At 40.9% G+C, this 27,999-nt stretch overlaps 1 protein-coding gene across 4 annotated transcripts in view; it reads left to right on the plus strand.

The window, feature by feature from the left end:
• The first annotated feature begins 5,228 nt into the window (after window positions 1-5,228).
• The window catches only part of LOC131684154 (E3 ubiquitin-protein ligase hyd), a 46,210-nt gene continuing 23,439 nt past the window's right edge, over window positions 5,229-27,999 (plus strand). For 3 of the 4 annotated variants that reach the window (XM_058966749.1, XM_058966752.1, XM_058966751.1), the window contains exons 1-3: window positions 5,229-5,683; window positions 7,212-7,916; window positions 27,419-27,861. In XM_058966749.1, the coding sequence (XP_058822732.1) occupies window positions 5,622-5,683; window positions 7,212-7,916; window positions 27,419-27,861 (1,210 nt within the window). In that variant the 5' untranslated portion in view covers window positions 5,229-5,621. The remainder of the gene's footprint in view (window positions 5,684-7,211; window positions 7,917-27,418; window positions 27,862-27,999) is intronic. The other variant, XM_058966750.1, reaches the window with a different exon arrangement.

The following is a 27,999-nucleotide window of genomic DNA, read 5'->3' on the forward strand; positions in this document are numbered from 1 at the left end:
TTAGTTTATAATTCTACAAAAACATTATATTTTTATAATTTATAGAAAGTGTCACGCCCCTTGGGCATAACGTTTACTTTTTTTTGAGTGTGGGTTAAAATACCTGCATACATACAAAAAAACAACTATCAGTATTAATTCAATATTAATTCGTCAAAAGGGCGAAAGTGTTTTTTGTAAACAAACTTGTTTCGCTCATTAGTCTGCTGCAGAGTGAAGTTTCATGAAAAATATGGGTTAATGTAAATTTTTACCCTTCGTAGAAGTAATTTCAATTGTTTTCTGCTTTGAAATTATAGTAAATTAAGAGAAACCATCAAAATAAAAGTTTGTTAACAAATTTTATTCGCCCTTTTGCAAATTTAGTATGGAATTTATTATAATGCATAACATTGTAAAAAAATATGCATTTCAAGGATCTAAAACGAAGAATGCTGAAATTGCATGTATTTTACACTGTAAATAATGTACACTTTTCTTCGAAGAGATTCGACACATAAAATTTAAGTGTCAGGCCACACTGAAAATTCAAAAACTTTGCACTTGCCCTTTGATAAAATAACACTTGAAAATTAAGTGTGCTACTCTATGGCAAGATCGAATACTTTCGCTAATAAATTTTAAGTGTCATCATATTAAATAATAAATAATGTACCCTTTTTTCGAACAGATTTGACACATAAAATTTAAGTTTCGAGCCATGCTGAAACCAACGACACGACCTGAAACTCGATGTAACATTTCGGACTAAAATTGCCCGAGTTATTTAACGCCAGTTACCGGCCCGTTGAGGAACCCCTCGATGCAGCCAAAAAAATAATTTCTCCAGCAGCACTTCTTTGTTTATTTGATTTTCAGTTGCTATGTAGCAACCTGATAGCAACCATCTGATGTTTACAATTTTCAGACAAATGTTATCCTATATGCACTATAACGTAGCATATCTTTTTGATATAACTGGTTTACACCATATTAATTTAGACCTTTAGTAGATTAAAGCGAGTATGTTTAGATATTAATTTGCTTTATCTATTTTTTCAGTAATATCACGTGAAAATGTCACCTGCATATCAGGACGTGGTCGCATTAGAGCATAACAACAAAAACCGCTGCGAAAAAGTTTAATTAGATGGTCCCGCGACAAGAATCGGTTTTGTCAGATAAGAAAAAAACCAGAAAAATATGAAGATCATTTGAATCCAGAACATTTTGTGAAAGTATGGAAGTTGTATCCGAGAGATAACCGTTGTTTAAAGTCGCTGAAAATTATAGCAAAAAATTTCATTTTACCGTTTGACTTTCGTATTATTAGAACGCAAATACTGCTACTTTTATTATCGAGAGCATTCAAGCACAACTAAACTGGGATATCACGAGTATTAAGAACTGTAGATTCACTTACAATATCGGTTGAGGCTTACTCGAAATTACCCGCTCCGACTGCCCTTTGATGGGTACGTGCATGTGGCTTGACAGTTGCCTAGCGAAATGGTCTTTACAATTTACTACCGGCAAGATTGGCTTCAAGCTCCAGAGGTGTTCGAACCTGGTATTTCGGAGAACGAGGTACTACATGTTTGAATTTTGCCACAAATAGCATCGATAGTACAGTCACAGATAACAGACGTTTAGGCTCGATTTGAATCGTGTGTAAATACCCGCTACTGAAATTCCGAATAAATTAGACGTCTGAAACACGTTTGGCAAACGTATGCAGATGGCGCAGTGATCGATACAATGCAGTTAGGGTGCAGCTGTCAAACACGTCTAGCAAACAGTTGCGCAGATGGCAATAGTGAAACACGGATTTCCAACGTTTATTATTTGAAAGTTTACACACGTTTTTGAAGAAATTTTGTTCTAGCCTAAAAGTCTGTTATCTGTGGTACAGTTATTTCTTCTATGAGGCTGATGCTATTACGATCTCTGTGAATGCGATTCTACTGAATCTTAAATCACGAGTTATTCATATTATTTGTATTTGGAGGTTCCCCGACAAAGTTATTTAACTTTGAAGACCAACCGATTTTTTTGAAATTCTAAGTATGTGCAAGAAAGAGGGGAAACACAACTTTATATGAGAATATATTTTTACTGCAAAATCGGATCAATTTGCAGTACACGGCAATGTTGATCTTTGCATCTGCAGATTACGGGATGTGCAAGATGATACTGGCATTTTTACTGAATTTATTGCTTCTTTTGCCAATTTTTCATATATTTTCACATGCAAACTTGAAAACTCTTGTGAGTGAACTTGTTTTCGAAAAAAGCTCATATTTGACAAATGGTATGTGAAACCAATTACCGTTTGATCAAACAGTGTTCCGAAAAAAAGTCAAAATTGTTGCCGGTCTAATATGTACGTATCTTGATGCAATGATCATCTATATGCTACTAAATGCTACGTCATTTATGCATGGCCCCCATAAATGACGTAGTATTTTGGGGGTACGGAGGGTATACCAAATTTGTGAGGAAGTGTGACGAGGGGGAGGGTAGGGTCAGAAGTTGTGTGACGTAGTAATTAGAGAAAAATCGCCAAAACAAAGCTACGTCATTTGTGTACGGCCCCAATATTAAATTCAACTTCAATCGATAAAGGGTCCTTTTTCAAAGAAGCTAATGTTTGTCGTGATTTAAGCAGGTTTGTGAGCGCTCTTTGGCGTAGCGCGTCTATCCGTGGAAAACATAGTTGTGTGAATATTATCGTTACAGTTGAAATCTGGGAAAATCCAACTAGGGACAATCGTTTTTCTCTTGTTCAGTGCTAATCCATGACATCGGAAGTAGTGCGCATTATAGCGCATCTTTGTACGATTAATGCGCACTACTTCCGACGTGTTTCCATTACTTAGAACCAAAGATAATACGATGTTTGTAACTGCAAGTAGGATACCAACATTTTATGCCCTATTCTCACAGTCACGTCACCTAGTGATTAGAACAAAATTTCCTTCTACTCACTAGGTGACGTGACTGTGAGAATAGGGCCCTTTACTTATTTTTGTTACAATTTTATATATATACACTATAGCTCGCCAGTACCAAAATTTTGTGACGCTAAAATGTTGTTTTTGACAATATTATTCTGAAAATATATTATTATAGTTATTAAAAAGGTATACTAATGATAATATCCAATTAACCTAACATATAAAATTCCTTTATTTTCACAACGTTATAATTTAAACGACCAAGGTCACTGGCAGCATATGAATAATCCTCGGGTGTAGAATTCACATTCGCTTCACACCACATTCCTGGTTTGTCTATCGATTCCTCTGAATCGGGCCGTTTTATCCCCGTCATCCTTACTATCCGAATCTATAAATTTTTCCATGTAGTTACGCTTGCTTTTTAATGGGAGACATCCAAGTATTATAATAATATTGTTTAATAAAAAATAGCTCTTCGCCTTTTACAGTACCTACATTATTACTTTATGATCTGAAACCCCAACTTTTACACCGAAACATAGTTATTTTATAAAGGGTACACTGATGATAGTTTGCCGACACAACTTCAAAAAGATTCCCCGTATATTTTGAAAATAGGTAAAGTTCAGTAGAGGTGATTACTGGGCCGCTTCGGGTTCGTTGTAGTAATTGGAACCGTATTTTATTTACAGTAAGCAAACTAATAACGGTTTTCAGCCCCTTGGTTTTTCTTGGTTTTGGTCATCTTCAGTCATTAAGATGATATTTCCTAGGCTACAGTTGGATTCCAATCCACATTCACCATGGTATTTAGCTCTGCCTTTTTTCCTGACAATACATTATTTAGTTTAATTCATGTCCGGCAAAAAAATCGCTATTGTTCACTTACCTGTCACGAAATCTCGGGGCTTACTGGGAAATTACATCTGCTAACTGGTTGTTCAATGACTTGCTGCCACAAAAGCACACGTTTTCCGTACAGCACAAAATTGATATTCTTTCGAATACCAACCTCACAGTTAACGCGAAGTAATGTACCTAATACTTGCACGAAAACACAATTTTCAAATATTTTCACCATCTTTATTTCTTACTGTTTATTGAAAACACTGGTAACCAAGTGTTACAATGGAAACGATTAAATAACAGTTTAATCAGTGCTGCTAGTTTCATGAACTTTTTAACCTAATGTCAATTTTGACAGTACCAGTTACCTGAGTCACTGAGGGGTAGTCATATTTGCGATACAGTTTCGGGATGCAAGTGTCTAGTCGTGTCGTTGCTGAAACTTCAAGAATTTTCCATTTGCCCTTCAATAAAATTACACTTGAAAATTAAGTGTGCCACACTATTACATGATCAGCTGTCATCACATTTAAATTTTAAGTGACAAGGAATTCAATCATAAATGTTTTCCCAATGAAATCTATGTTTGCTGATAATTGCGGCAACATTAAGTGTGCAAACACTTAAATAAAAGTTCACTTTTCCCAACATCAATTCGAGACAACATGGCTGGATATAAAGGTTTTGAATGGTAAGTAAATTGATGGAATTTGTAAAATTATCGAATAACAGATATGTTTCCGGTAAAATATTTAATTCATTAGATAATATTTTTTACAGAATAAAGAAAGAGCGATGGAGTGCTACGGGAAATCCAGCTGGACATTCAACTTCCCGATTCCCAAACGGACTAACTTTATGAAGAAGATTATATATTTTTAATTAGGTTGTAAGTAAATTTGTATTTGCATATAAGCTAAGTTTATATTGAAATAAAAACGAATTGAAAAATCTTGAATGTATCAGTCACTTTGAAAAAATTCTCTCTATTTTAAAATTAACTTTTTTCACATTTTATAGGAAATAATATAACATTCATGTTGATTCCAACTTGAACTCTATATGAATTACAATCAATAACCATTTGTCAGGCACTTGATTTTAATACGCCAGGCATATGAAACTAAAGTGTGACGTCTATTGAAAAGAAAGTGTTTCAAAGAAGTATGTTAATAAGTGTCTAACACATGGATTCTAAGTGTGAGGACAGATGCGGCAAAATTAAGTGTAGAGCACTTGAGTTCAATGTGCGGATTATTTGCAGTGTACTATTTATTTGTCAACTGTCTCAAACTTGAAATAATTTACTATTTATCAGTCGACTATCTCAAAATTGAAATATCTGTACACTTGGCAACGCTAGTTTCACGCGGCGACGCTTTGAATTGGAAACGTCACCGCTGTTGATGCGCCCAAAGAATGCTGGCAGTTTGATTTGTTCGTCGCCCGTGTTTCCAGCCAGAAGCACGGTCGTCAGCAGTAGCAGCTGAATTCGTACATGACTGAAAGCATGTTGAGTGAACTTTTTCTAGAACATTAATTAGGTGTAATAAAAAAGCAGTTCTTTTTTGATGCGACAAGTTTGTAGTCGTGATATTCCTGTGAAAAGCCAGTACTGCAATCTGCCTATAGCAGTCCTCTACGGGGTGCAAAACTCTTGATTTGGCCTGCACGAGTTACATTCGCACACGGCTGCCAGTGCAGGAGGAGACGTTTCGGGAAGAGGAAAAAGAAGAAGCAACAGAAGAAGAGCTAACCAGAGTGCGTGCAGACGGAAGGAAGCGAAAAATTGCCTTTTTCGAGGAAATCGGCTGCGAAATTAACTGAAAATCAGCTATGTCGACGCTGCATTTCGTGGTGCATCCGCTGCCCGGAACGGAAGATCAGCTAAACGACAGGTAAAGGGAAAAATGCGGATTTAAAATGGGGTGGAACATTGAAAAAGTAAGATGGCAGCCAGTTGGGCTGATGAGCGAAAGCACATCAGCAGTATAACAGGGAGCGCTAGCGCTACTGGCTGCTAATCAAAAATGGCCGATTCCTATTACTTTTGCTGTTATTTGTGCAGCAGCAGAAGCACAGGTTAACTGTCGTGCATACGGTGGCTATGTTTGTTGCTTTTGATGAGTTTCGGTCGTGTCACGAATCGATCGTTGAGGGAATTAATCCGTTTGTTTACTAAGGATTTTTTGACAGATCTCCAGCTGCAGAGCTGCCAGAGAGTAGCTTTGAAACATTAATCAAACTGCATAAGTCAATCAAAAAATCAACTTCAACAATATGTATTTATATCTACAATCATTTCGTACTAGTATCGGACATAACATTTATTTCGATATTCTAGAAAATTGGGAAGGTGGCCATTAAATTGATTGTGTGAGTCATCGTTTTCTGATTACACATCAGCTGATTAAGCAAGTTTTCCAGTAACCCGAACCGCGTACTTCAGCATCTTGCATTCTAGGAACGTAGATTAATACCGGTATTCATGTAAACGTTGCGTCAAATGTATTTAATGGCATTTTCGTATTTGACTGCACTACACCGGTGTAGTCGGTGCTACAATCATTCAAACTTGGGTGTAACCAGTCTGTCTCTTTTTTGCACTACACCGGTGCGGCACATTCAAGAGTGGTCCAGGTCGTACCGGTATGTTATTTGATTATCTTCGTCAATAAAATAAAATTTTGTAATTGGTCGGTGTTAAATCAGACCGGACTAAGCCACAAAACATAAAAAATGAGAATGATAACACTGGATAAAGAATTCCTTCAGATACATTACACTTTTGCCAGGTTTGAAATATGTAAACATAAACAAGAATTATGGAAAAAATAATTCCCAATTATAACGTAGAGGATGCTGCGATTCAAATTTTAAATCCGGTTTTCTCGAAATCAATATTTTGTCAGTCTTAACACCGACCAATTGACCGACCGAACGACTTTGAATCAGGCCAAGGCAGTTAAAACCAATGAACTATTATTTTTGCTTCCGTAAATTCTCAGGTATGATGCATAGAAAATATCTAATGGGACCCAAAATACATTGTTCGGGACCATGGGATATGTTCCTTAATATTACCAATAATATTCGCTTTTGATCAAGCCCTTGCTATTTTTGCACCAACCACCATTGTCAGTTCATATATTTTGACTGCAGTTTCGTCTACAACCTGACTCAGTTTCGCCTCATGCAAAGAAGCACTAGAAAATGCAAATATAATCGAAGTTACTCGTCGTTCAGAAAACACAAATTGAATTCTGAGGATTGCTTAAATTGACTAATGTTGAACTATTTTAGATTGCAAATCTATAGGTATGCTGGAGTTTAACTTGATTATTTTGACCTGAATTGAAAATAGAGATAGTAAAATGGTATCCGTTGGGCATTAATTCTAACAACTATTTCCCTTTCTATTTCCAGAATTCGTGAAGTCGCGGACAAAATCAACAAGTACGGAGTGCAAACGTTACCGGCACTTCAATCGCTCAAAGTTCCCGTTAAGCAAATCGTGATCGGTCCCGCCCATCTGGGAATTCTGCTGGAGGATGGCCGTGCCTTTCGGGTGGCCTTTTCGATCATCCCGGAGCGGCTGGACCTGAGTAAGCAAGATGCAAACAAGGTCGGTGGCAGCGCCGGCAGTACGGCAAACCAGTCGAACAATAATTCGAAAAACTCACCCGCATCGAGACAGTGCCGCTCGCGGGCAAGAATCATGCGTACCAGCAATTCCGTTCGGGGCGGGGGTAGTTCCCAAGGATCCGGTTCACGCAGTACCGGTGTTATCATGGGCGGTGGATCGTCCGGCAGTCGTTCGCTAGTGTCCGTGCCGGCACCGTTCGTACCGGAGGAGCTGGTCACGCAAGCCCAGGTGGTCCTGCAAGGCAAGAGCCGCAATCTGATCATACGGGAACTGCAGCGTACCAATCTGGACGTGAATCTGGCGGTGAACAATCTGCTGTCACGCGATGACGAAGGCGGTGATGATACCGAAGAAGGAAGCGATAACTACGTAGCGGAAGATTTGATCTCGCTGTTGGATGGGGGATTTCACGCGGACAATAGTGTGATCATCGATGCCGAAGCCATGTTCTCGGAGGATATGTTTGGGTTCTCGAACATTCGGAAGTAAGTTTTCGTTACGGGTTGTCTTCTATGAGAGGGCGGGGTTTTCAGTTCCCAATTCTTTGTACGCTGTTTTTTTAGTTATTTTTACTTTTATTAGATTTTTTGTATAGTATATTGGGCACGCTAGAAGTGAACTACTCTTTTTGATTTGTTTTAAGTTGATGAGCATATTAGAATTTTCTCATTTGAATGCTTCTAATTATTGGCGACTGTGTTCGTTGTACTATTTGACCGCCAGCTGCTTCGACTTTAGGAAAATATTTTGAAATTGTTTTTAAAGCAGCTGACCATTCTGATAGTTGCATGATTGATGGCGTCTGGAAAGTATTGTAAATAATTAGATGCTATATTTGAAGTAAATAATTAACATTTATTTATTTACCTGAAATAATCGGTGTTGGATCCAAGCGACGTCATCAGTCTGAATCAACTGTTGATAGATTTAGTTTATCGTTATAATTTTTTAAGTTTTCTTTTTAGTTACATTCTGGGTTTAGTTCCTATGTATATTTACTGGTTTCGTGTCGCTTGATGGGAAAAGCCTGATCATGAGGCTGGCGTAATTTGGCAAAGTAATAAGCTGCCAAAATACAAAGTTATAGATATTTTAGATTCATTAGCATTTTACTATAGAGAACATCTGCCATAGGATACTACATCCCGGTTTATTTTCACGGACATGCATAAACAAAAATGAAATTTAGTCATTGAATTTTTGTTACCTTCTTCAAAGGGGCAGATTGTCAGAAATACTCGCTCGTTAAGTTTGAAGCTCTGAACTGCAGAGCACTCGGCTACTGCTGATTCCGGATTTCAAAAATATTGTTATCCAATTTTTGGGTAATAAGTGAGTTTTCGGGATCTTCTAAGTACAACTCTGTTGTTCTGACTTCTGGTTGATATGTGAACTGCTAGATGTTTTTAATAATTCTAATATCTATATTACATTGATCATCCTAATTTGGATACACCACAATTATGTCAAACATCAAGCGTCTAACCTTAAGGACATGCTGAATAGAGCCACAAGGTTGCAGCTAAAATGGCTACCGTCGTTTCTGCTTCTTCTTTTTATTTCATCATCAAAATCAAAACATTGCATTGGTGCGCAAGACAAAATCTTTTGTAACTTGAGTGTTTTATCTCAGATTGCTTAGAAATTGTATCACTGTATGCAGGCATGTTAGCACAAGCTGATGAATAGGTTCTCTTCACGGAATTTCGATTCGTTTGGGAAATGTGTCCCTTTTTATTTTTCAAAACAAATGAAACACGTGGTGCAAAAACCAGCTGAGTTGAGCTGATTGCTGAACGATACGCTTGTGTGCGTGCCATCTCATATCGGTATAGTACTTTCTAGCCGCACACAGATGCTGAACGTAACCCGAACATAACCGAACCTTTGTTGTGATTTTGGTATCGCTTTACCTTAAAGTTCGAAGTTCTGTGTTCTGCGTGCAATGGTTGGGTAGATACTCTCACCATTATCTCAGCCAGAATTGATTTAACCCCTTCATGCCCATGTTGTTTTTGGACAACAACGCTTTTAAATATGGGGTTTTCGATTGATTGACACCGGTGTAGTTTCTAGCAGAAGTGGGTATGTTTCATTGACACTTCTGCTAGAAAGTGCAAAACCAGTGCGATCCACTACACCGGTGTCAATCAATCGAAAATCCCAATAGTTATAACTTTAGATTGTGGCAAGATTTGCTCACAAAAACAAGTAAGGCTAAATGTGACTATTACCATTCATTTGAATGTTAACATTTACAAGGATTAGTTATAGGCCTGAAGTTATTGCAACTAGTCTGATGTGATTCCGATGGAGCAGTGCTGCCAGGGACAGTTTACGTTGACGACGGAAAATTAATTTTTCATATATCTTCGATATGTTGAAATATTATTGAAAATTGATAAAACTCATCAATTTATACTGTCTTTGAGCAGCTTCTAGCACTACGAGGGAAGCATCTATCTTTATGCAAAAAGGCTTTTCGTTTTTCTTGACCCCACTGTTTTAAAAGAATTTTTTTTTGAAACCTTGCATGCACTAGAAAAACATTGGGCATGAAAGGGTTAACATGGTTTGGTAAAACTGACATTCTTCTTTATACACCACCTAACGCTTCAACGGTTGCACTCACTATACGGCAATTTGATAGCGAAAATAGTTCGGCGTCGACACCTCTTACTGGTTCACCTCGAGGGGAATGAAAGTTAACGGTGTCAGGCCATTTGGCATAAGCCCGTTTGGCATACAGTCGATAAGTCATTTGGCAAACCTGTACTCCACTCGTTTGCCCGGATTACTCAAACATACGGGCTATAGCTAGTTTAATACAGTACGGTTGGAAAGCGATGTGGCGTAGCCACATTAGGATGCGGCAAGTATTTTTTAAATTTGTGGCGGAAACAGCACTTCTTCGCAAGCAAACCTTTAATCGCAACATGATTTTCTTTTTATTTTGTAATTAATATTCGGTCTAAAGCATTAGTCTCAGTGCAGAGGTTTTGCCAAATAACCATTATGCCCAATGATAATTATGCCAAACAGTCTGCTGTTGGCGCTTTTGCTACGACCTCAAGAGCACCCAGTGTTTCCTCATTCAATATGTTATATACTGGGCTAAGATGGCACTTTAGTATTCGTAAGATGAATTTTGCTTACGTCATACTTTTTGTACAGCTCCTATTGAATTGTGTGGACGCTATGACGTCCACCCGTTGTGCTTCTGGATTGTGAACACATCTATTTATACCTCTTAACCATCCATGTGCAGCGCTGCAGTTCAATTGCACAGCCACCGAATGTTTGTGTGGGTCAGGGATTCTGCAAGTTGTCGGCAGTCTTCCCATTAACATCGACAAGTTTGCACCTGTGCACAAAATTTCGTGCACGCGTTCAACCTCAAACATGCTTTGCCTTTGTGCACAGGTACCCATCGAACACCGAACCCAAGCGAACGATGTGCAAACTTAGGTTTAAACACCGTGTGCGTACATAAGAAAGGCACACACAAAACAGAATGAGTCAATGCTAATGATGATGGGTGAGAGAAAGAGAAAACTAGTATCAAGAATCTGTGTGTACGAACACCGCGTGCGTACATGGGATTCAGTTGTGCAGATGAACATGTGCTCGTGTTTTGGTACGCATTAGCACGTTCGAGTTTGCACACGAATTGATGGTGTAGGATGGGCACAAAACTAGAGTGAACATGGTGTTCGATGTTCATTTGGGAAGACTGGTTGTCGGTCTATGGCGATCGTGTCCTTACGTTCGTTGATAGCTTCGTATCTCTTTACGTCCAATAAACTAGTTGCTTGCAATAATCGGTTGCCAACCTGTCGGTGCTACGGTTGACTCGAACTGTGATCCAAAAAAGTCAATTACCACCTAGTAGCTGCAGGATGTGGATCTATACGTGAAATTGTTGGAGTTGCTTTTTTCCACTTGTGTATGAGACACTATAGGGTTATGCGTTTGTTCTTTCAGCAGGTTTGTCGCAAATTGGATTCAGTACCATGTGAACGTGGCTTTGGGAATCCTGGAATTTGATTGGACAATTCTTACGTCGGTCATCTATGTTGACAACCTCCTAATTGGGTTAGTTTTCCAGTTTCATCTGTAACCTCGTCTTCCGATAGATAGCAATTTCATCGGGATACGTTTCAAGTTGTGTGCTGCCGTTCTACGCCCAATTGTCCCATGTTGCAAAACTGGCAACTGAGAAAAACGCGATTGAAGATGAAAATTGTATTAGCCATCTGGAGCAGGGTTGTTAATCGATAATTAATCGTCATCGTCGATAACGTTAACCACCCGTCAACGTCATCGGAAACTCCGTTAACGATAATGTATCGTCGCCTTCATCGTCATCGTCGATAATTGTATCGTCGTTTTCATCGTCTTCGTCGGTTCATCGGTTATCGCGATACATTTTGCGTTACTTTCCCGTTTATTGGGATTGAAGTTGATGTGGTTAACTTTCAATTGTTTAGAAATAAATAACTATTGAAGGACATGTTGTTGGCAATTGAAAATCAATAGTTTTGGCCATTTTCTATGCACAGGGGGGAGGTGAGGGGGGTCCGACGATGTGTCAAAATGGAATTTTTTGGCGACTTTTCGGGAGAGTTTTATATTGCAGGGAAAGTTATTGGCAGTTGACAATCAATAGTTTTGGACATTTTCAATACACAGGGGGTTCGACGATGTGTCAAAATGGATTTCTTCAGCCTTTGAGGAAAGTTTGTTATATTGAAGAAGTTATTGGTAAGTGAAAATCAATAGTTTTGGGCATTTTCAATGTACCGTCGGTGCATCAAAATAGAATATTTCTTCAACGTTTCGCGAACTTTTTATATTTAAGGCTCAAGTTACCTCAAGGCTTGGTAGTGTGCGTAAGAAAAATTGTGTTCAGCTTTGCCACCAGATTATCCATTTAAACCTTTTCAAAACTCTAAAAGAAGAATATCAGTCGATTTATTAGATCATCACGATTTAATTCATGCAAAATACCTGCTGGGAAAACCATCGGCTTAGCTGGATGGTGCTTTTGAAAAAGTGGCTGTGATTTTTTATCACACTACCACACCGAGCTGGGGTACGCAGCACAACTGCGCAATGAAAAAACCACAGCCACTTTTTCAAAAGCACCGTTTAGCTAAGCCGATGGTTTTTCCAGCAGTTATTTTGCATGAATTGAATCGTGATGATCTAATAAATCGACTGATATTCTTCTTTTAGAGTTTTAAAAAGGTTTAAATGGATAATCCGGTGGCAAAGCTGAACACAAATTTTCCTACGTACACTACCAAGCGTTCAATTCTAACACATGCTTAAAAAAGGTAACTTGAACCTTAAGGGCAGGTTGTTGGCAGTTGAAAATCGATAATTTTGGACATTTTCAATTCACTCGAGGATCCAAATTGGCAAAAAGGTGAAAGAAATTCTTTAAACCACGAAACACATTTTTAGTTATAGTGTCTTCAGCAAAGTTTATTTATATTTTTTTGCATTTAAAAAGTATTAGTTGGGTGATTAATCCCTCTAAAGCTGAGAAGAAAGTTTTTGCTTATGTTTATGAAAATAAAAAAAAACTTTCTTTGGCAAAGTTGTTGAGAATATCTTAAGTATTAACTTCGCTGAAGAGACTATGTGTCTATCTGTCGATTTTAATTTACATTTGTGGAGATTTTTTTGATATACCCCTGAAAATTGCTTTTTTCAAAATACTTTTCCTGGTAATTTTGTAGAATTTCAAAATGTTCCAAGATATTGTTCAGCATAAGAAAATACAGAATTTTTGTAATGTAAGTTTATTTGTATCTCTTACAACTTAGAAGTTATCGAATGTTTTAGTGCCCAAAAAGCGATATTGTTTGATTAAAAAAAGTGAAAATGACCAAAAAGCAACATGGGACAATTATGCGTAGAACGGCAGTGTGATAGGACCAGTTGGTAGCGACTTATATTTAGCTTTGTCCAGTTACAGAAATGTTTCGAATTTACAAACATCAAAATAAATTCACTGTGTACCTGAAATGGTCATAATCTCTCGTCAGTCGTCTCATTGGCAGGATTCGTTTCCGATGGTCACTGCATTTCCGGCACGCCGAGGAACAGTTACCCAAATCATGGACTTATCTAAAAGCTATATTATTCAGTTAGACAATCAGAAACACATTTCATTAACCTCACTTTTTCACTATCCTACAAATTCATATCAACGTTTTCGATCCTGTCTAAATATTGAGTTATTTATATTGATTGATAATTATTCTATATTGTACACAAACCTGACTTTGTTCAAAAATGTTTATTCTGTTTTTTTCTCATTCTCCTATCAGTTTGCCCTGACATTCGATTAGACGATCACGTCATTGGTGAGCCATTTATTAGCCAGGGGGTCTGCTACAGGACTGGTGCGACATTCCGCTCCCGGCATCTTTGATGTCAACCAAAGAGTCATCTGATTATGGTATCCTAATGTTCTCGAAGTACAATATTCGCTTAGTAATCGTCTCCAAAATTCGTCAACCATGTATCTAACATCTTCCAGTTACGTTTGAGAAAAATCTGTATTTGTTTATTTGTTGTATCAACACCAACAAACACCTTGCTCCTAATGGTGGTTACTTAAACTAGTTACAAGATAGACACGAACGTATCTTTAATCGTATTTCGTGACAAGTGGAACTAAAATATTGTGGCAACTCTATTGAAAATTCACCAGTCCGGTAAAAGCTCTGTGGCAAGTCGCAGAGGAAAGTTATTACGTAGTGCTAGAATTCGGGCTTGCAGATTCAGGCGTTCGAGAATTGTAGAGCAATCCACTCTGACACACAGTAAGTCCGACAAGAAAAGGGCTCGAAAGCAGTCGCTCCTGATGCAGAGTGTATCGAGGTGTATTAACTGGCAACGGTTTTGGTAGCTCGATAGTTGAAATCTGTTACGCCATGGGAGATATCAAAGAGCAAAGCGTATGAACCGGCGTCGGACAGCCTTCATTCTGTCAATCCCGTTCTGGTAGTACGGATTCCAAACAGCAGCAGAGCAATATACTGACGTTGAGCGAACCAACGCAGAATAATCCGATTTAAGACAGTGTACGTCCCTAAAATGTTTTGCTCTTCGGAAGATGAGTTCTAGCTGTTTTGATGCCCCAATGCATGAAGAATGTGGCTTGAACATTAGTGCCGAATCCAAGATGACTCAAAGATATTTGACGTGAGAGTGTCTTGGAATGCTCGAGTCGAACAAACGGTAGTGAATTGGATTTAAAATCGTTCTGTTCAGATCACACCACTTATTGAAGCTGTCCAGTTCACTTTGAAGAAATTCGGCATCGATTAGATCACGTATCTGTCGAAAAACGTTCATGTTGTCGGCGAAGGAGACGCCAGGTTCTTGTAGTTTGATACTGACGTCATTAAAATAGTACTGGACCGAAGTGGTTTCCTTGCGGTATGTCGGAGGTGGCGAGAAATGTTGATGGATAGTCCTTAACCTTTAGGAAGTCGCGATAGCTCACTGAGTACACGCTGCTCTGAAAATCTAGCGAAATCGTCTGGCTGCTCGTTCAGTGGGCCATTTGCGCGACTTCCAGAGGGTTAATGCTGATTTGGAGTTGCCTTCCATCGAGAGAGCCAAAACAGCCAGCTCGAATAGCTTAGATACCTACCTACCTTGTTGGCTACAGCATCATCTCGCCAATACCGGACGTATCGTAGAGCTCCATCTTTGTCGTTCTTGCTTCCTTCCAGTTCCCCCGAACGTTCAGGGATCTTAGGTCCTCTTCCACTGCGTATAGCCAACGTGTTTGTGGCCTCCCACGAAGTCGGCGTCCTCTTCCTGGCTCCCTGCTGAATATCGTTTTTGCAATTCTTTCTTCCGACATTCGTACCATATGACCAGTCCATTGCAGTCTGCCGTATTTTATCTGTTTAACCCTAAAAAGGCAAGGTGTCTTGATGCCCGGCTAGTTACAGTTCTCTAGTTTCAATGAACTTGTAATTTGAAATATAAATGGTCGGTGTTAAATCAAACCAGACTAAGTGGCAAAATCTTAATAAATGAGATAATGATAGCACTGGATAAAGAATTTCTTCAGCTAACTTCACCTGCTTTTAGATTTTAAATATGTTATAGAAAGCGAGAATTATGTCAACAAATATTTTCGAATTATTACGTTAAGGATGCTGCAATCCAAAATTTAAATTCGATTTTCTCGAAATCAACGCAATGTCACTTAGTCCGGCCTGACTTAACACCGACCAAATGATCGAGCGTTTTCGGGTTTTCGATTCTCTCACTGATAAAACGACAACAAAGTGTTTCATGGGGTTTTATGAGCGATGTTTCTTGAAGTCAGAATTTTAGCTAACCTTTTTGAGGGTTAACAGTATCCGCAGTTATGTATGATTGGTACAACTCATGATTCATGCGTCTTCAACACACTCCATTTTCGCATATCCCGCCGAACATTGTCCACAGCATTTTACGGTCGAAGACTCCGAATGCTCTCTTATCCGTCTCCCTCAAAGTCCACACTTAGTGGCCATAAAGAGCGACAGGGAGGGTCATTGTCTTATATAAGACGAATTTTGTTGACGTTTGCAAATTGTGGGATCTAAGCAGGTTACATAGGCCGTAAAAGGGTCTGTTGGCAGCTGCAATACGCCTTTTTCCTCACGGGAAACATTGTTGTCACGTCACAAGTGTGCCAAGATAAAGGAATTCGTCGACCACTTCAAACACGTCATCATAAAGCACTACCTCGGAACCAACACCACTAGGCCTGCCTCTCTTTACCTGCGTCCATGTATTTTGTCTTGGCTGAGTTGATGACTAAGCCTATCCTCGCTGTCTCCCTCTTAAAAGGCATCTTCCACTGCTCTATGATCGATTCCAAATATATCAATATCGTCCGCAAAACCACGCCAGCTCTCCTGATAGCTTCTTCAAGAGTAATATTGAACAAGGTTTTCTTCCATTTAATTCCACTATGTTTTTATAGTTCATAGTTTATAGCAATATAGTTATAGTTTATAGCAAGTGTATTTAACTATAAAACATAGTGGAATTAAATGGAAGAAAACCTTTGAAACATTACGTACATTCCACTAAGACCTCCGTTCGCGTATATATTGAACAGCAAATTTGAAAGTGCATCGCCTTGCTTCAGTCCATCTAAGGTCACAAATGAGGATGAGATCTCATCTGCAATCCAAATACTTGATTTTGAACCATCCAACGTCGCACGTATCAGTCTAATCAGTTTCGCCAGAAAACCATGTTCTGACATAATCTGCCTCAGCTGATTTCTTTTTACTGAGTCGTACGCCGCCTTGATCCACCCGTCGCCGGAGTTATAAGCAAACCTGTGATCCTCTTGTTTTCCCGGTTTACTCAAACATAGGGGCTATAGCTAGTTTAAACAGTGCACGGACAGTAAACAGTGCACGGACAGTGCACCAGAAAGCTATGTGGCGTAGCCACATTAGTCAACCGTACACTGACCAATGTGGCTATGCGACATCGCTTTTAGGTGTACTATCCGACGTCACTGAAGTTCTGTTACCAACGCCACAAATGCTCTTCAGATGCAAACTGATGCATATAGGACGCAGTTGTTAGCTCGAGCGGTGAAATCTTGTGATAAACCGGACAAAATAATAAGAAATCTTTCGGAAACACCATCGATCGAGGTAAACATATATTAAGGGACCATTCATAAATTACGTAACGCTCAGTCTATTCTCAACCACCAAAGGCATGAGTCACAATACCAGTGTGCTCTCTGCTGCTACCCAAGCCAGCGCAAGCAGTTGCTTTTTTCTTGTGTGCTTTGTCTGAAGAACAAAGGGAACCGTTACTATTATTCTATCAAGATGATTGAGTCTCGACAACAAAATGTGATTCTTCGGGCCAACACGGTGGCCATTGACTTCCGGTCTTTCCGCATAAGACCGAGTATTGGTGATGTGGAACATTTGCTGAAGGAAAAAATGCAGCTTCGGTTTTCAGACGTCAGTTTCATTCAGTTGGAGCACGTCAGACACGCGGTGCTGATAACGTTCAACAAATTCGCCCAGGCAAAAAGATTCATTTCGCAAAACAACTTGAAACACGTTCTGGATTGTGACACCGCCAAAATCAAGATCCCTGTGTATATGGATAACGGAAACGTGGAAGTTAAATTACATGATTTGGCACCACGTACTTGCAAAGTGGCCATTAAAAGATTCATGTCGTATTTCGGAGAAGTGGAATCAATCACGGAGGATACGTGGAGGAACTACTTTCCAGGTATTTCAAATGGTGTTTTTGTGGTAAGAATGCGGGTAGACCAACCCATTCCCTCCTACCTTACCCTGCAGTACACAACAGAAGGGGGTGATACCATTATACAGCAAACTCTATGTATATATCAAGGACAAACTAACACGTGCCAGTTCTGTGAACAAACGGCACATTACGGACAACCCTGCCCAGAAATCGTTAAGAAAATCTACAGATCTACATCTATAGAAAGAAATACCAACACTCAGTCTCCAATATCATTCCCTGAGCCACAAACGGTTGCCAAATTTGTGGCCGCTGTTCAAGCAATAATGATAACTGCGTAAGTCGCGTCAACAGAAAGGGAAAGAAGTTAGAAACAATACCTGATCGCGAACATCAAGGCAGTAACCCCGATGATGACCCGGACATGTGCGAAGACGACAAAGATACAAATGACCCACTTGATATAGTTGACGTGAATGCAAGGATTTCCCCGACGCGAAAACGGATCTCTACGCGCAATGGCAAGTCGCGCGTACTGGATCGATCTTAGCATTAATTGTTTGTTATTTTTATTTTTGCATCATGTAAATATATAAAATACCCACGGCTCCGTGAAGCTAACGCCTTGAGCCGTGCCAAATAAACGAATTCAAAAAAAAAAAAATTACGTAACGCAAAAATTGCCCAAAATTGACTCCCCCCTCCCCCCATGTATCAAATTGTCACAAATTTCTCCATCCCCCCCTCCCCTATTACGTAACAAATTCCCAGAAAAATTTTTTTTTCTTCGGTGAAAACATGTTACGTAACGATCTAGCTAACTCCCCCTCCCCCCTATGTCACAACATGTCACAACTTGTTGTACCCCCTCCCGCCCTAAAAGCGTTACGTAATTTATAAATGCTCCCTAAGATGTTCCGTTGACGAATTGAATCAATTAAATTAGTAATTATATCTTGCATGGTGGAAGTCCATTTGGCACAACACCGTTAGTAAGTAGTAGCTCATAAATTTTATGTGGCGATGCTAGTGTGATGCGGCTTTGCCACAATTACCGAGGTCGAGGAAGCGAAGCGGGGGTCCCTACTCGGCAAACCTGTGATCCATTGGTATGCTTAGTTTACTGAAATATAGGGGTTGATTCCTGCTTTAAATATGAGCAGTTCTTTGAGTTTGTATACCAAATAGCCCTCGCAATCAAACCGGTGATCCACTCGTTTGGACGGTTTACTCACACTTAGGGATTGATTCCTTATTTTAAACATGAGCAGCTCTTTTCCCATAATTAGGAGTTGATTGCTTCTTTCAAACATGACAAATCCTTGGATCTGCATGCCAAATAAGTTTGCAAAGAAACTGTTGATCCACTCCTCTGCCCGGTATACTCAAACATAAGGGTTGATTCCTTCTTTCAAAACAACAGCAATTTCTTGAATCTATATGTGGAAGACTAGTACAATAAATGGAACGGTTTGTTAAGCAGTGGAAATCTTACATTCTATGGTGTGTAGAAGAAGTTGCAGCTTGAAGAGAAAAACCCTAGTACGTATGTTTTACGTACACTACAAGCTTTACCAACAGCTAAAAAGTCTAAAAAGAACTCACGAAAGGACCTAAAACTGGAAACCCCAGTTAAATCATACAAACCAGGTGATTGGAATAACTATTTGACTGGTATAGCTTTAGTGTTAATTTCTTCATAGCATCAAATGTAATAAAATTTGTATTTCATCTTAATAAATTAAATTTTTTCGATTGACATCTCGATATTTTTCGGGTATATTTGGACGAATGGCATTCGGGTTTATGTTGCATTCGGGCGAATGTCTTTCGGGTGTTCGTGGCATTCGGGTGAATGACATTCCGGTTTATGTGACATTCGGGCAAATGTCCTTCGGGTAAATGGCTTTCGGGCGAATGTCATTCGGGCGAACGTGACAGAATCCTGGCAACCATCATTGTTTTGGTCTGTCGGCAAATTTCCCTCGGTTATTGCACATATTGGGGACCATTCATAAATTGCGTAACGCAAAAATTTACCAATATCGACCCCCCTTCCCCCATGTAACAAAATGTCACAAATTTCTCTATACCCCCCTCCCTTATTACGTAAATTCCGGGAATTTTTTTTTCTTCAGTAAAAACATGTTACGTAACGATCCAGCTTCCCCTCCCCCATATGCCACAACATGTCACAAATTGCCCTACCCCCCCAAAACCGTTACGTAATTTATGAATGGTCCCTAGGGCACTGGTGCTGGTCTATGCCGCGAACCAGCAATTATACACTTCTTTCGTGCTGCCTTTTCGCGGGGGTTTCGTTTCTCGGAACTTCTCGCTTTCCCGTACCGGTCTCTGTTGAGGCGTGAGTATTGGCCACTAGCATCCGGCTTCTAGCCGCAATCTTCTAGTTCGTCACTCTCTAGCACTCTTCATCGAACCAACCGCTTCGTTGGCGCCGCTGAGCTGTACCTCTCACTTCTCGCGCCGTTATATTCACAGTTTCGTGGACAACCCCTCACATTGCCAGTTACGTTGGTCTCATCTGTCCGCTCTATGCTACTACGATCCGATCCGAGTCGATGATTGGGCCTCTGAAGGTCCTCACATCAATGAAGTCGGAGAAAAGCCGTTCATCTACCAGTACGTGGTCTATTTGGGAATGAGTACTGCCACTTGGGTGTCTCCAGGTGTGCTTTCCGATACCCTTACGTGCAAAATAGGTACTACTGATTACCATCCCCCTAGCAGCAGCGAAAGTTACAAGCCGCAGGCAATTATGATTGGTAGCAGAATGAAGGCTCTGCATACCAATAACTGGGCGAAAGAACTGCTCCCTCTCAACCTGGGCATTAGCATCTCTCATAGAACGCGTCCTTCATATCATCGGGCTTTTCGTTAGTTGGCGCAATATTGATCAGGCTGTAGTTGAAGAACTTGCCCTTAATTATTAACACATAGATTCGGTCGTTTATCGTCTTCTACCGAATAACTCGCTTCATTTGCTTCCCGATCACTATGAAACAAACACCATGTTCTGCTCTTTCACCACCACTGTAGTAGATGTGGTAGCGGCAGAGAACCCGGCAGGGGATTTTGGTCCCTCCGTCCCCATCTTCTTACGGCTGAGAATGTTGATGAACTACGCACCAACTGGCAGTATTGGACTCGCCAACGTCGAAATTTCCCGTCATGGATAAGCTGGTGGTTAGCGTGTGCAAAACCCAAAATAAAATCTTTCTTCAGGTGGAAATCGAGTTTAGCCTACAACGAATTTAACCGCAAGCATCAACGACTGTATACACAACTTTTACAAGCCTACGACAACTACTTTCGAGACCCGAACATGCTGACAACCATCAACCGTTTAAAAGCAGAGATGTTGATGCAACAACGAGAATTCACGTATATGTTCGTGCGCATCAACGAAACACACATCGCTGGCGAACCTCTATCGACGTTCCAGCTTGGGGAGAGGAGGAGAAAAAGAACAACGATCACACAGCTACGCAACGAACGGAATGAAAATATCGATCGCTCCGAAGACATCGAGCAACACCTCTTGCAGTATTTCCAGACTCTGTATGCGCGGGAAGAGACGCTTGAAGACAGAAACGACGACTTTAACTGTGAGAGAGTTATTCCTGAAAACGATGAGTTGAACGAAGCCTGTATGAGCGAAATTACAACGACCGAAATATATGCGGCAATCAAAACCAGCGCATCGAGAAAATCTCCAGGACCCGACGGCATCCCAAAAGAATTCTATCTCCGCACATTCGATGTTATCCACCGAGAAATCAACCTCGTTATGAACGAGGCCCTGATGTCGACTGCACCAGCTGAGTTCGTGGAAAGTGTGATCGTTCTCGTGAAAAAGAAGGGGACAGATGACACTATTCGCTCATACAGGCCCATATCGCTGCTTAACTACGATTTCAAACTCCTCTCGCGCATTATCAAAGCGAGAATTGAAACTGTAATGCGAAACCATCGAGTTCTAAGCGGTGTGCAAAAATGCTCCAACGACGATCGCAATATCTTCCAAGCCACTCTTTCGTTAAAGGATAGAATCGCTCAGCTGATCCACAATAAACAGAGAGCCAAGCTAATATCATTCGATCTAGATCACGCGTTCGATCGGGTCGATCGAAGGTTCCTGTTCGGCAACATGTGCGCGCTCGGATTCAATCGGAGGTTAGTTGATCTGCTCTCCCGGTTTTCCGAGATGTCGTCGTCTCGCTTACTCGTAAACGGACGTCTTTCCGCCGCCTTTCCTATACAACGATCGGTACCGCAAGGAAGCCCTATTTCAAGCTGTTTATTTAGTATATACCTACAACCACTTCTCACAAAGATTGAGCGAGAATGTGGCAATGATCTTGTTGTAGCTTACGCTGACGATATAAGTGCTATAGCTACAACCGTACAAAAAATTGAGGCCATACACGATTTGTTTACCCGTTTCTCTCGTGTTTCTGGTGCGAAACTAAACCTCAACAAAACAACGGCGATAGACGTTGGTTTTATGAATGGAAACGCTCTCAACGTGCCATGGCTACGAACAGAAAACAGTATTAAAATTCTGGGTGTAATCTACACCAATTCAATTCGCTTGATGATTAAGCAGAATTGGGATGAGCTGGTGGGAAAATTTAGTCGTTTGATATGGCTACACGGGATGCGATCATTAACACTTCTGCAAAAAGTTACGCTGCTGAACACATTCGTAACAGCAAGGATATGGTACCTCGCCTCTATCCTACCCCCGTCCAACGCCCATACAGCAAAGCTGACAGCAACAATGGGTACTTTCCTATGGCGAGGAATCCCGGGTCGCTTACCTATCCAGCAACTAGCACGAAATTATGAAGAAGGAGGATTAAAACTGCAACTACCAGCATTCAAATGCAAATCCCTGCTAATCAACAGGCATTTGAAGGAAATTGATTCCATTCCCTTTTACAAATCATTCATGTTCCCAAACCCAGTAAACCCTCCTGCAGATTGTCCCTGCCTGAAAGTAATTGTGCAGAACGTCCCGCATCTTCCTCCACAAATTCAACAAAACGTCTCAGCTAACACCATCAATCAATTCTATGTAAAAAACACAGACGAGCCCAAAGTTGAGCGAGATAACCGTCACGCGGATTGGCCTCGAATATGGAGAAACATCCATAGAACGAAAGGTCTCTCATCTCAACAACGAACCGAATTGTTTCTACTAGTAAACAGAAAAACGATACATAGACGCCTCATGTATGTGATACGACGAGCGGATGGAGAAAACTGCCTTCACTGCAACACAGCAATCGAAACGGTGGAGCACAAATTCTGTGAGTGTCCACGAGTAGGAGAGGCATGGACACTACTACAACGAAGGATAGCGACAATACTACACGGATGGCCAAGAGTGTGCTTCACGGACCTAGCACAACCAATGTTGAATGGAATACACCGAAGCACAAAAGCGTCAATTCTTAGACTTTTCGCAGTTTATTTAAAATACATTACCGAAAGTGAAAATGTAGTTAACTTACAGGCACTACAATTTTACTTAGAAAATGAACTGTAAATATTTTATAAATAAACTAAAACACTAATTTTACAAAAAAAAAAAAAAAAATGAAGTGTTCGCAATGAAGTCCACTACTCTGTTTTGCTGCCACGTGCACGCCAACATTACGTAGTTCGCGAGCCCTGCACGTGCGGGTTCATTCAACGTTCTTGCGTTCCAAGATCCGAGTTTCGTTGCCGGGTCGTTTGCGCCGTAAATCCAGTTTGTTTTTGCTCTACTCTTGCCGTTCGTGGAGTTTAGAGTATTTCGGTAGACTACATTACCAGGATCGCGTTACCTACATCGCGCTGGTCGGGCTGCCACTTTTGGTGTAGCTGGCACGATGTAGCATTTCTTATTCAACCACTGGAGGCCAGTCACACGCTGTTTGAACCGCACCTCCAGACGCTGGGGTACGCACCTTCTTACTTCGCTGATTTTAGAAGGCCAACTGTGCCCAGGCTGCGTCACCAGCTATGCACACAACTCTCAGCTGGCGGTCATTTGTCATCGTTCGATCCGTGAAAGCGTGAGGAGGAATTTGTGAGGATCAGAGCTATATTGATCGCGCCTTTTTTTGTTGTCAAATCACCATTTGCAACCCAGCTTGGATACCGCATAGTTATTGATGATCGATTTGTTCCCCTGTTAATGGACCGGAAACATGTGGGTCGCTTTCCAACAAGCAGGAAATAATCCCGTAGCGAGAGATAGCTTGAAGACTTGTAGAAGGGGTTTAAGGAGCCCGTCGATACACATTTTGGCAAAAATCTAGGACACACCATCGGGACCCTAACAACTAGATGGCTTCAGCTTGGAATTTTCTGCAAGAATAGCAGCATTATCGACGTAAATTCGGTTGACGGAGCGTCCTAAAGACCTGTTGTGTACGGCGCTCGTTGGAGAAAAAACATTTGAAAATTTGTCAGAGAACAGCTGGCAGATTTTTTAGTGTCACGACACGATGGAAATTCGGATTCTTTTCGAACGACTTAGGCTTAGTTTCAATTAGGCAATCCATTAGACGTTTGTTTGACAATTCAGCGGTGGGTTCTGTCAACAAGTCTACTCCTGCGAACAGAAAAACTCGTCCGACAAACAACTTTGTTAGCTCGATTCGTTTGATGTTGGATCGAATCAACGATATTGTCGGACGTCGCACCCCTCGGAGTAACGTCAAAATAAGAAAACAAGAAATAACCAGCTGATTAGAAACGTCTCATGGATTGCCTAATTGACGTTCGACGTTTCGCTGGTGTCTGAAAAAGGCGTGTCTACTTTGCTGTTTGTATTCGTGGTTGAGTTGAAAGTAGTGGTTTCGTAGTGCAAGTGTTTTAAGTTTCGAGATTTTTTTAAAGGCAGCTCATTGGCAGTTTTCAGTTGTCTAAGGATGGTTGATTGCCAGGGAGGGCGTTGATTGGTGCTTTTAAATTTAAAAAAAAATTAAAAAAACGTCATCCATCGTTCGCGTCGTCATTGTTAAGGTTTTCGTCCCACTTTATATTCTACAACGTGCTAACGATGCTGTTGTAGTCAGTGTTTTTAAAATCGTAGACGATAGAGCTTGTGACATCTTCGAAGTTCACTCCTAGTTTACCAGCGAGTAAAATATGTAGTGGGGGACGCTGACGCACCAGTACGGAGCGTAATCCCGGGGTCCAATGTACGTTCATTCTCGTTGATTACCATTGTTGATTTGTCGAAGAATTGCGTTGCTGTAGCTGTCCAAAATTATCCATTTCATACCATGGCGAGCGGCTACAAGCACACCACAACCTGTTGTCTTATGGCTGTTGAGGTCGTTGCAGTCACAGTGGTAGACATCGAATGTTGAGCTAAACACTTTGCGAGACAGACTACGTTTGTCGAGCCACGTCTCGGTCAAAGCGATGAGTTGTAACAGCAGCTCGTGATCGCGAGCCATTAGCTGAATTTAAGCTACCAACATTCTGCTAGTAAATCTCGATGTTGTTGGAGGACGGATCAGGTTCAGCAGAGATTGAAGCCATGTTACCGTTTTGAGCACGTTGGAAAGTCCTTTCATCAATCCCACAATGGTTAACATCTGGTCACAAGATGTCGAAGCAAAAGACAAATTACTGGAAACGAAGAATGCATCAGGGTTTGAAGTGTTCGGGGCAGCTGTATACTTGCTATTTGTAGTGGTTTTGAAGACCCTTTGACCCATCCCACACACAGGACCGGGACAACTGATGATCGCTGGCTGCTTTTTTTAACCCTCCGGAAGTCGCGCAAGTGGATCACTGAACCATCACCCGCTGGTTCCCTAAGACAATTTAGCTAGATTTTCAGAGCAGCGTGCACTCAGTGCACTAGCGCGACTGCCGGAAGGTTAATACCCTCTCGCAGGGAATCGGTCGAGCACCAACTGGGATATCCACGAGGTCCCATGTATGTCTTCTCGAGCGCATGCATCTATACGTCGATTGCACGCTTCCATTCTGTTCAATTGCCACGCGTCTGATGTGCTTCAATGTTCTCCGGCAAAACTTTCACATAATTTTCTGCATTCAACGCAAAAGCAACTATCAAAATCGGAGAAACGAGCGGGATGTTGCGGTGTCGCACGTTTCGTCTAACCGGAACGTCGTCGTCTTCAGCACTTTCTTCTTCGGTTGATGACTCGTAGCCATCACCAGCTTCATTTGTAGACTGTTCGAGGCATGGTGCCGGAACTGAATCACAATTTGTTTCGCTATTCCGGTCAGACGCGGTATCTGTTGGTTCCGATCAGATACCATGTGGTCGTCATTGTCCACTCGACAATCCCTTTATTTCATATCCGACGAGGTAGTAATAGAGCTCCTGTTAATCAGGTATACTGTAGTTAGAACTGTCTCGTTCCACATTGACGGTTTGAAGCATGCATCATCTAACATTGATCGTACACATTCCATGATAGTCCTATTCATTCGTTCTGCTACGCCATTCTGTCGAGGCGTATACCGTACGGTTGGCTCCATCACAGGATTAACTAAAACTTCCTAAGAAAATGCTGTGAACGGACCGCAGACACCAAAGTGGGTTAGCTCTAATTGTAGGGAAGAAGAGCAAAATCATTACATTTCTGCGGTTGTTTATTTGTTTATTCGGCATGCCGCCTTGCCAGGGCTGTGACACCTATCCTCGTGAAGGGGTTCCCATCATGGATATAGCTGACGAGGCACTGCATTTCTCAGAACAACACTCTTCAATCCCCAGATTTCTTAATATTCAGTGAACATTAAATTTGGTCGAATAATTCGTTTCACTGTATCAAACTTGCGGTCAGTTTATTGCACTTTCTCTTTATTTCGGCAGTATCCTGGATCATCATATCCATCATCACCCTACTGTTGACGATTGCTCAGCGTTTTACGAAACCATATAAGTTAATAGTGATGCTCTGCTATTAGCTACTGAACTGTTTGCTCTGCGTAGTTTGACAGTTGAATTTCATTTGCATAGCATCGATCGTACCAACAAACTTTGCTAAACGTGACTAATACAAACTCTCGTTTATTCGAAATGGCAGTTGTAAGATTTTGCACATGTGTTTAATATGAGCCTTAATGTCGGTTATCTGCGGTGAAAGAAAAAATGCGTGCTTGGCACTCTTTTTTGTATATCTTAGCATCTCTAGTCTTGTTTGTAATAAAGCAAGTTTTTGTCCGCAACTATCAATCCCTTGCTAGATCAGAAGCTTTTTATCAAATTTATCAGAGAAAGCGAACTTTTTTAAAAATCTTTTTTATAGTCAGTTGCACAATTTCACGAATTTGATGGTTGTTAAAGTTGAATAATTTGTCCAGCTAGCACGATGCCTATTTTATTTTGCTTAAATATTTAGCCGCCGTTAAAATTTCTTTCCAATCTGGGTCAAAATCAAAAATTCCTCTTCAACAAAAATGCCACCAAAGCAAAAGTAAATATTTTATCACCAAAAAAGAGGATGGTGTTGACTAAAAATACCGTAAAAAAGTCACAATATGCATACCATATTATACATAGCCAGACACGGGGAACCATACAAGCAATACGAAACCAGTGAGCCTCTCTTCCGCCCCTTTCCCACATATCATTTTCATTATTTTCATTTCGCTTTCATTGACTAACAAATTATCAAATTGTTTCAATTTCTGAAACAAGTTTGATGTTATACAGTCGTGCTCGTAGTGAACGAAATCAAAACAGCTCCTCGTCGGCCGGTGGTTCCGGCAATGGTTCCGCTGGCGGAGGTGGTGGAGGAGGAAGTGGTGGTGGTGGAAGTAGTGCGAGCGCTGGAAGTGGAGCATCCGGAGTCGCTGCTGGAGCAGCCAGTGGAACCGAAGCTAGTGCAGGAGGTGCTGTGCGTCAGAGTAGCACCAGCGGTACAGCTGGCGTAGGCGTTTCCGGTGGCAATGGAGCTGGTGGTGTATCTGCCGTTGGAATCGCTGGGTCTGCCGGTGTTGCCAGCAGTGGAACGAGCGCAGGTTCAGCCGGTTTGAGTAGTGCCGATCGGGAAGGATTCGGTCGTTGGCGGGATCGACAGTACTTTGGGCCACGTCGTTGGTTCCAGAGTGGTCGGGAAGACGGATGGGATAAAGAAAGTGGTGAGTGCAGCGTGAAAGTACGGGGGGAATCGGAAAGGTTGAACGTGTTGAAAGAGTAGGCGCTATTGTTGAGCTGGTTCTCAATACTGATCATACAAGACGTCTTTGACAATAAAAACAGATCATTCGTGTACGATA

The sequence above is a fragment of the Topomyia yanbarensis genome, chromosome 2 (genome assembly GCF_030247195.1).
Source record: "Topomyia yanbarensis strain Yona2022 chromosome 2, ASM3024719v1, whole genome shotgun sequence".
Taxonomy (NCBI): Eukaryota; Metazoa; Arthropoda; class Insecta; order Diptera; family Culicidae; genus Topomyia; species Topomyia yanbarensis.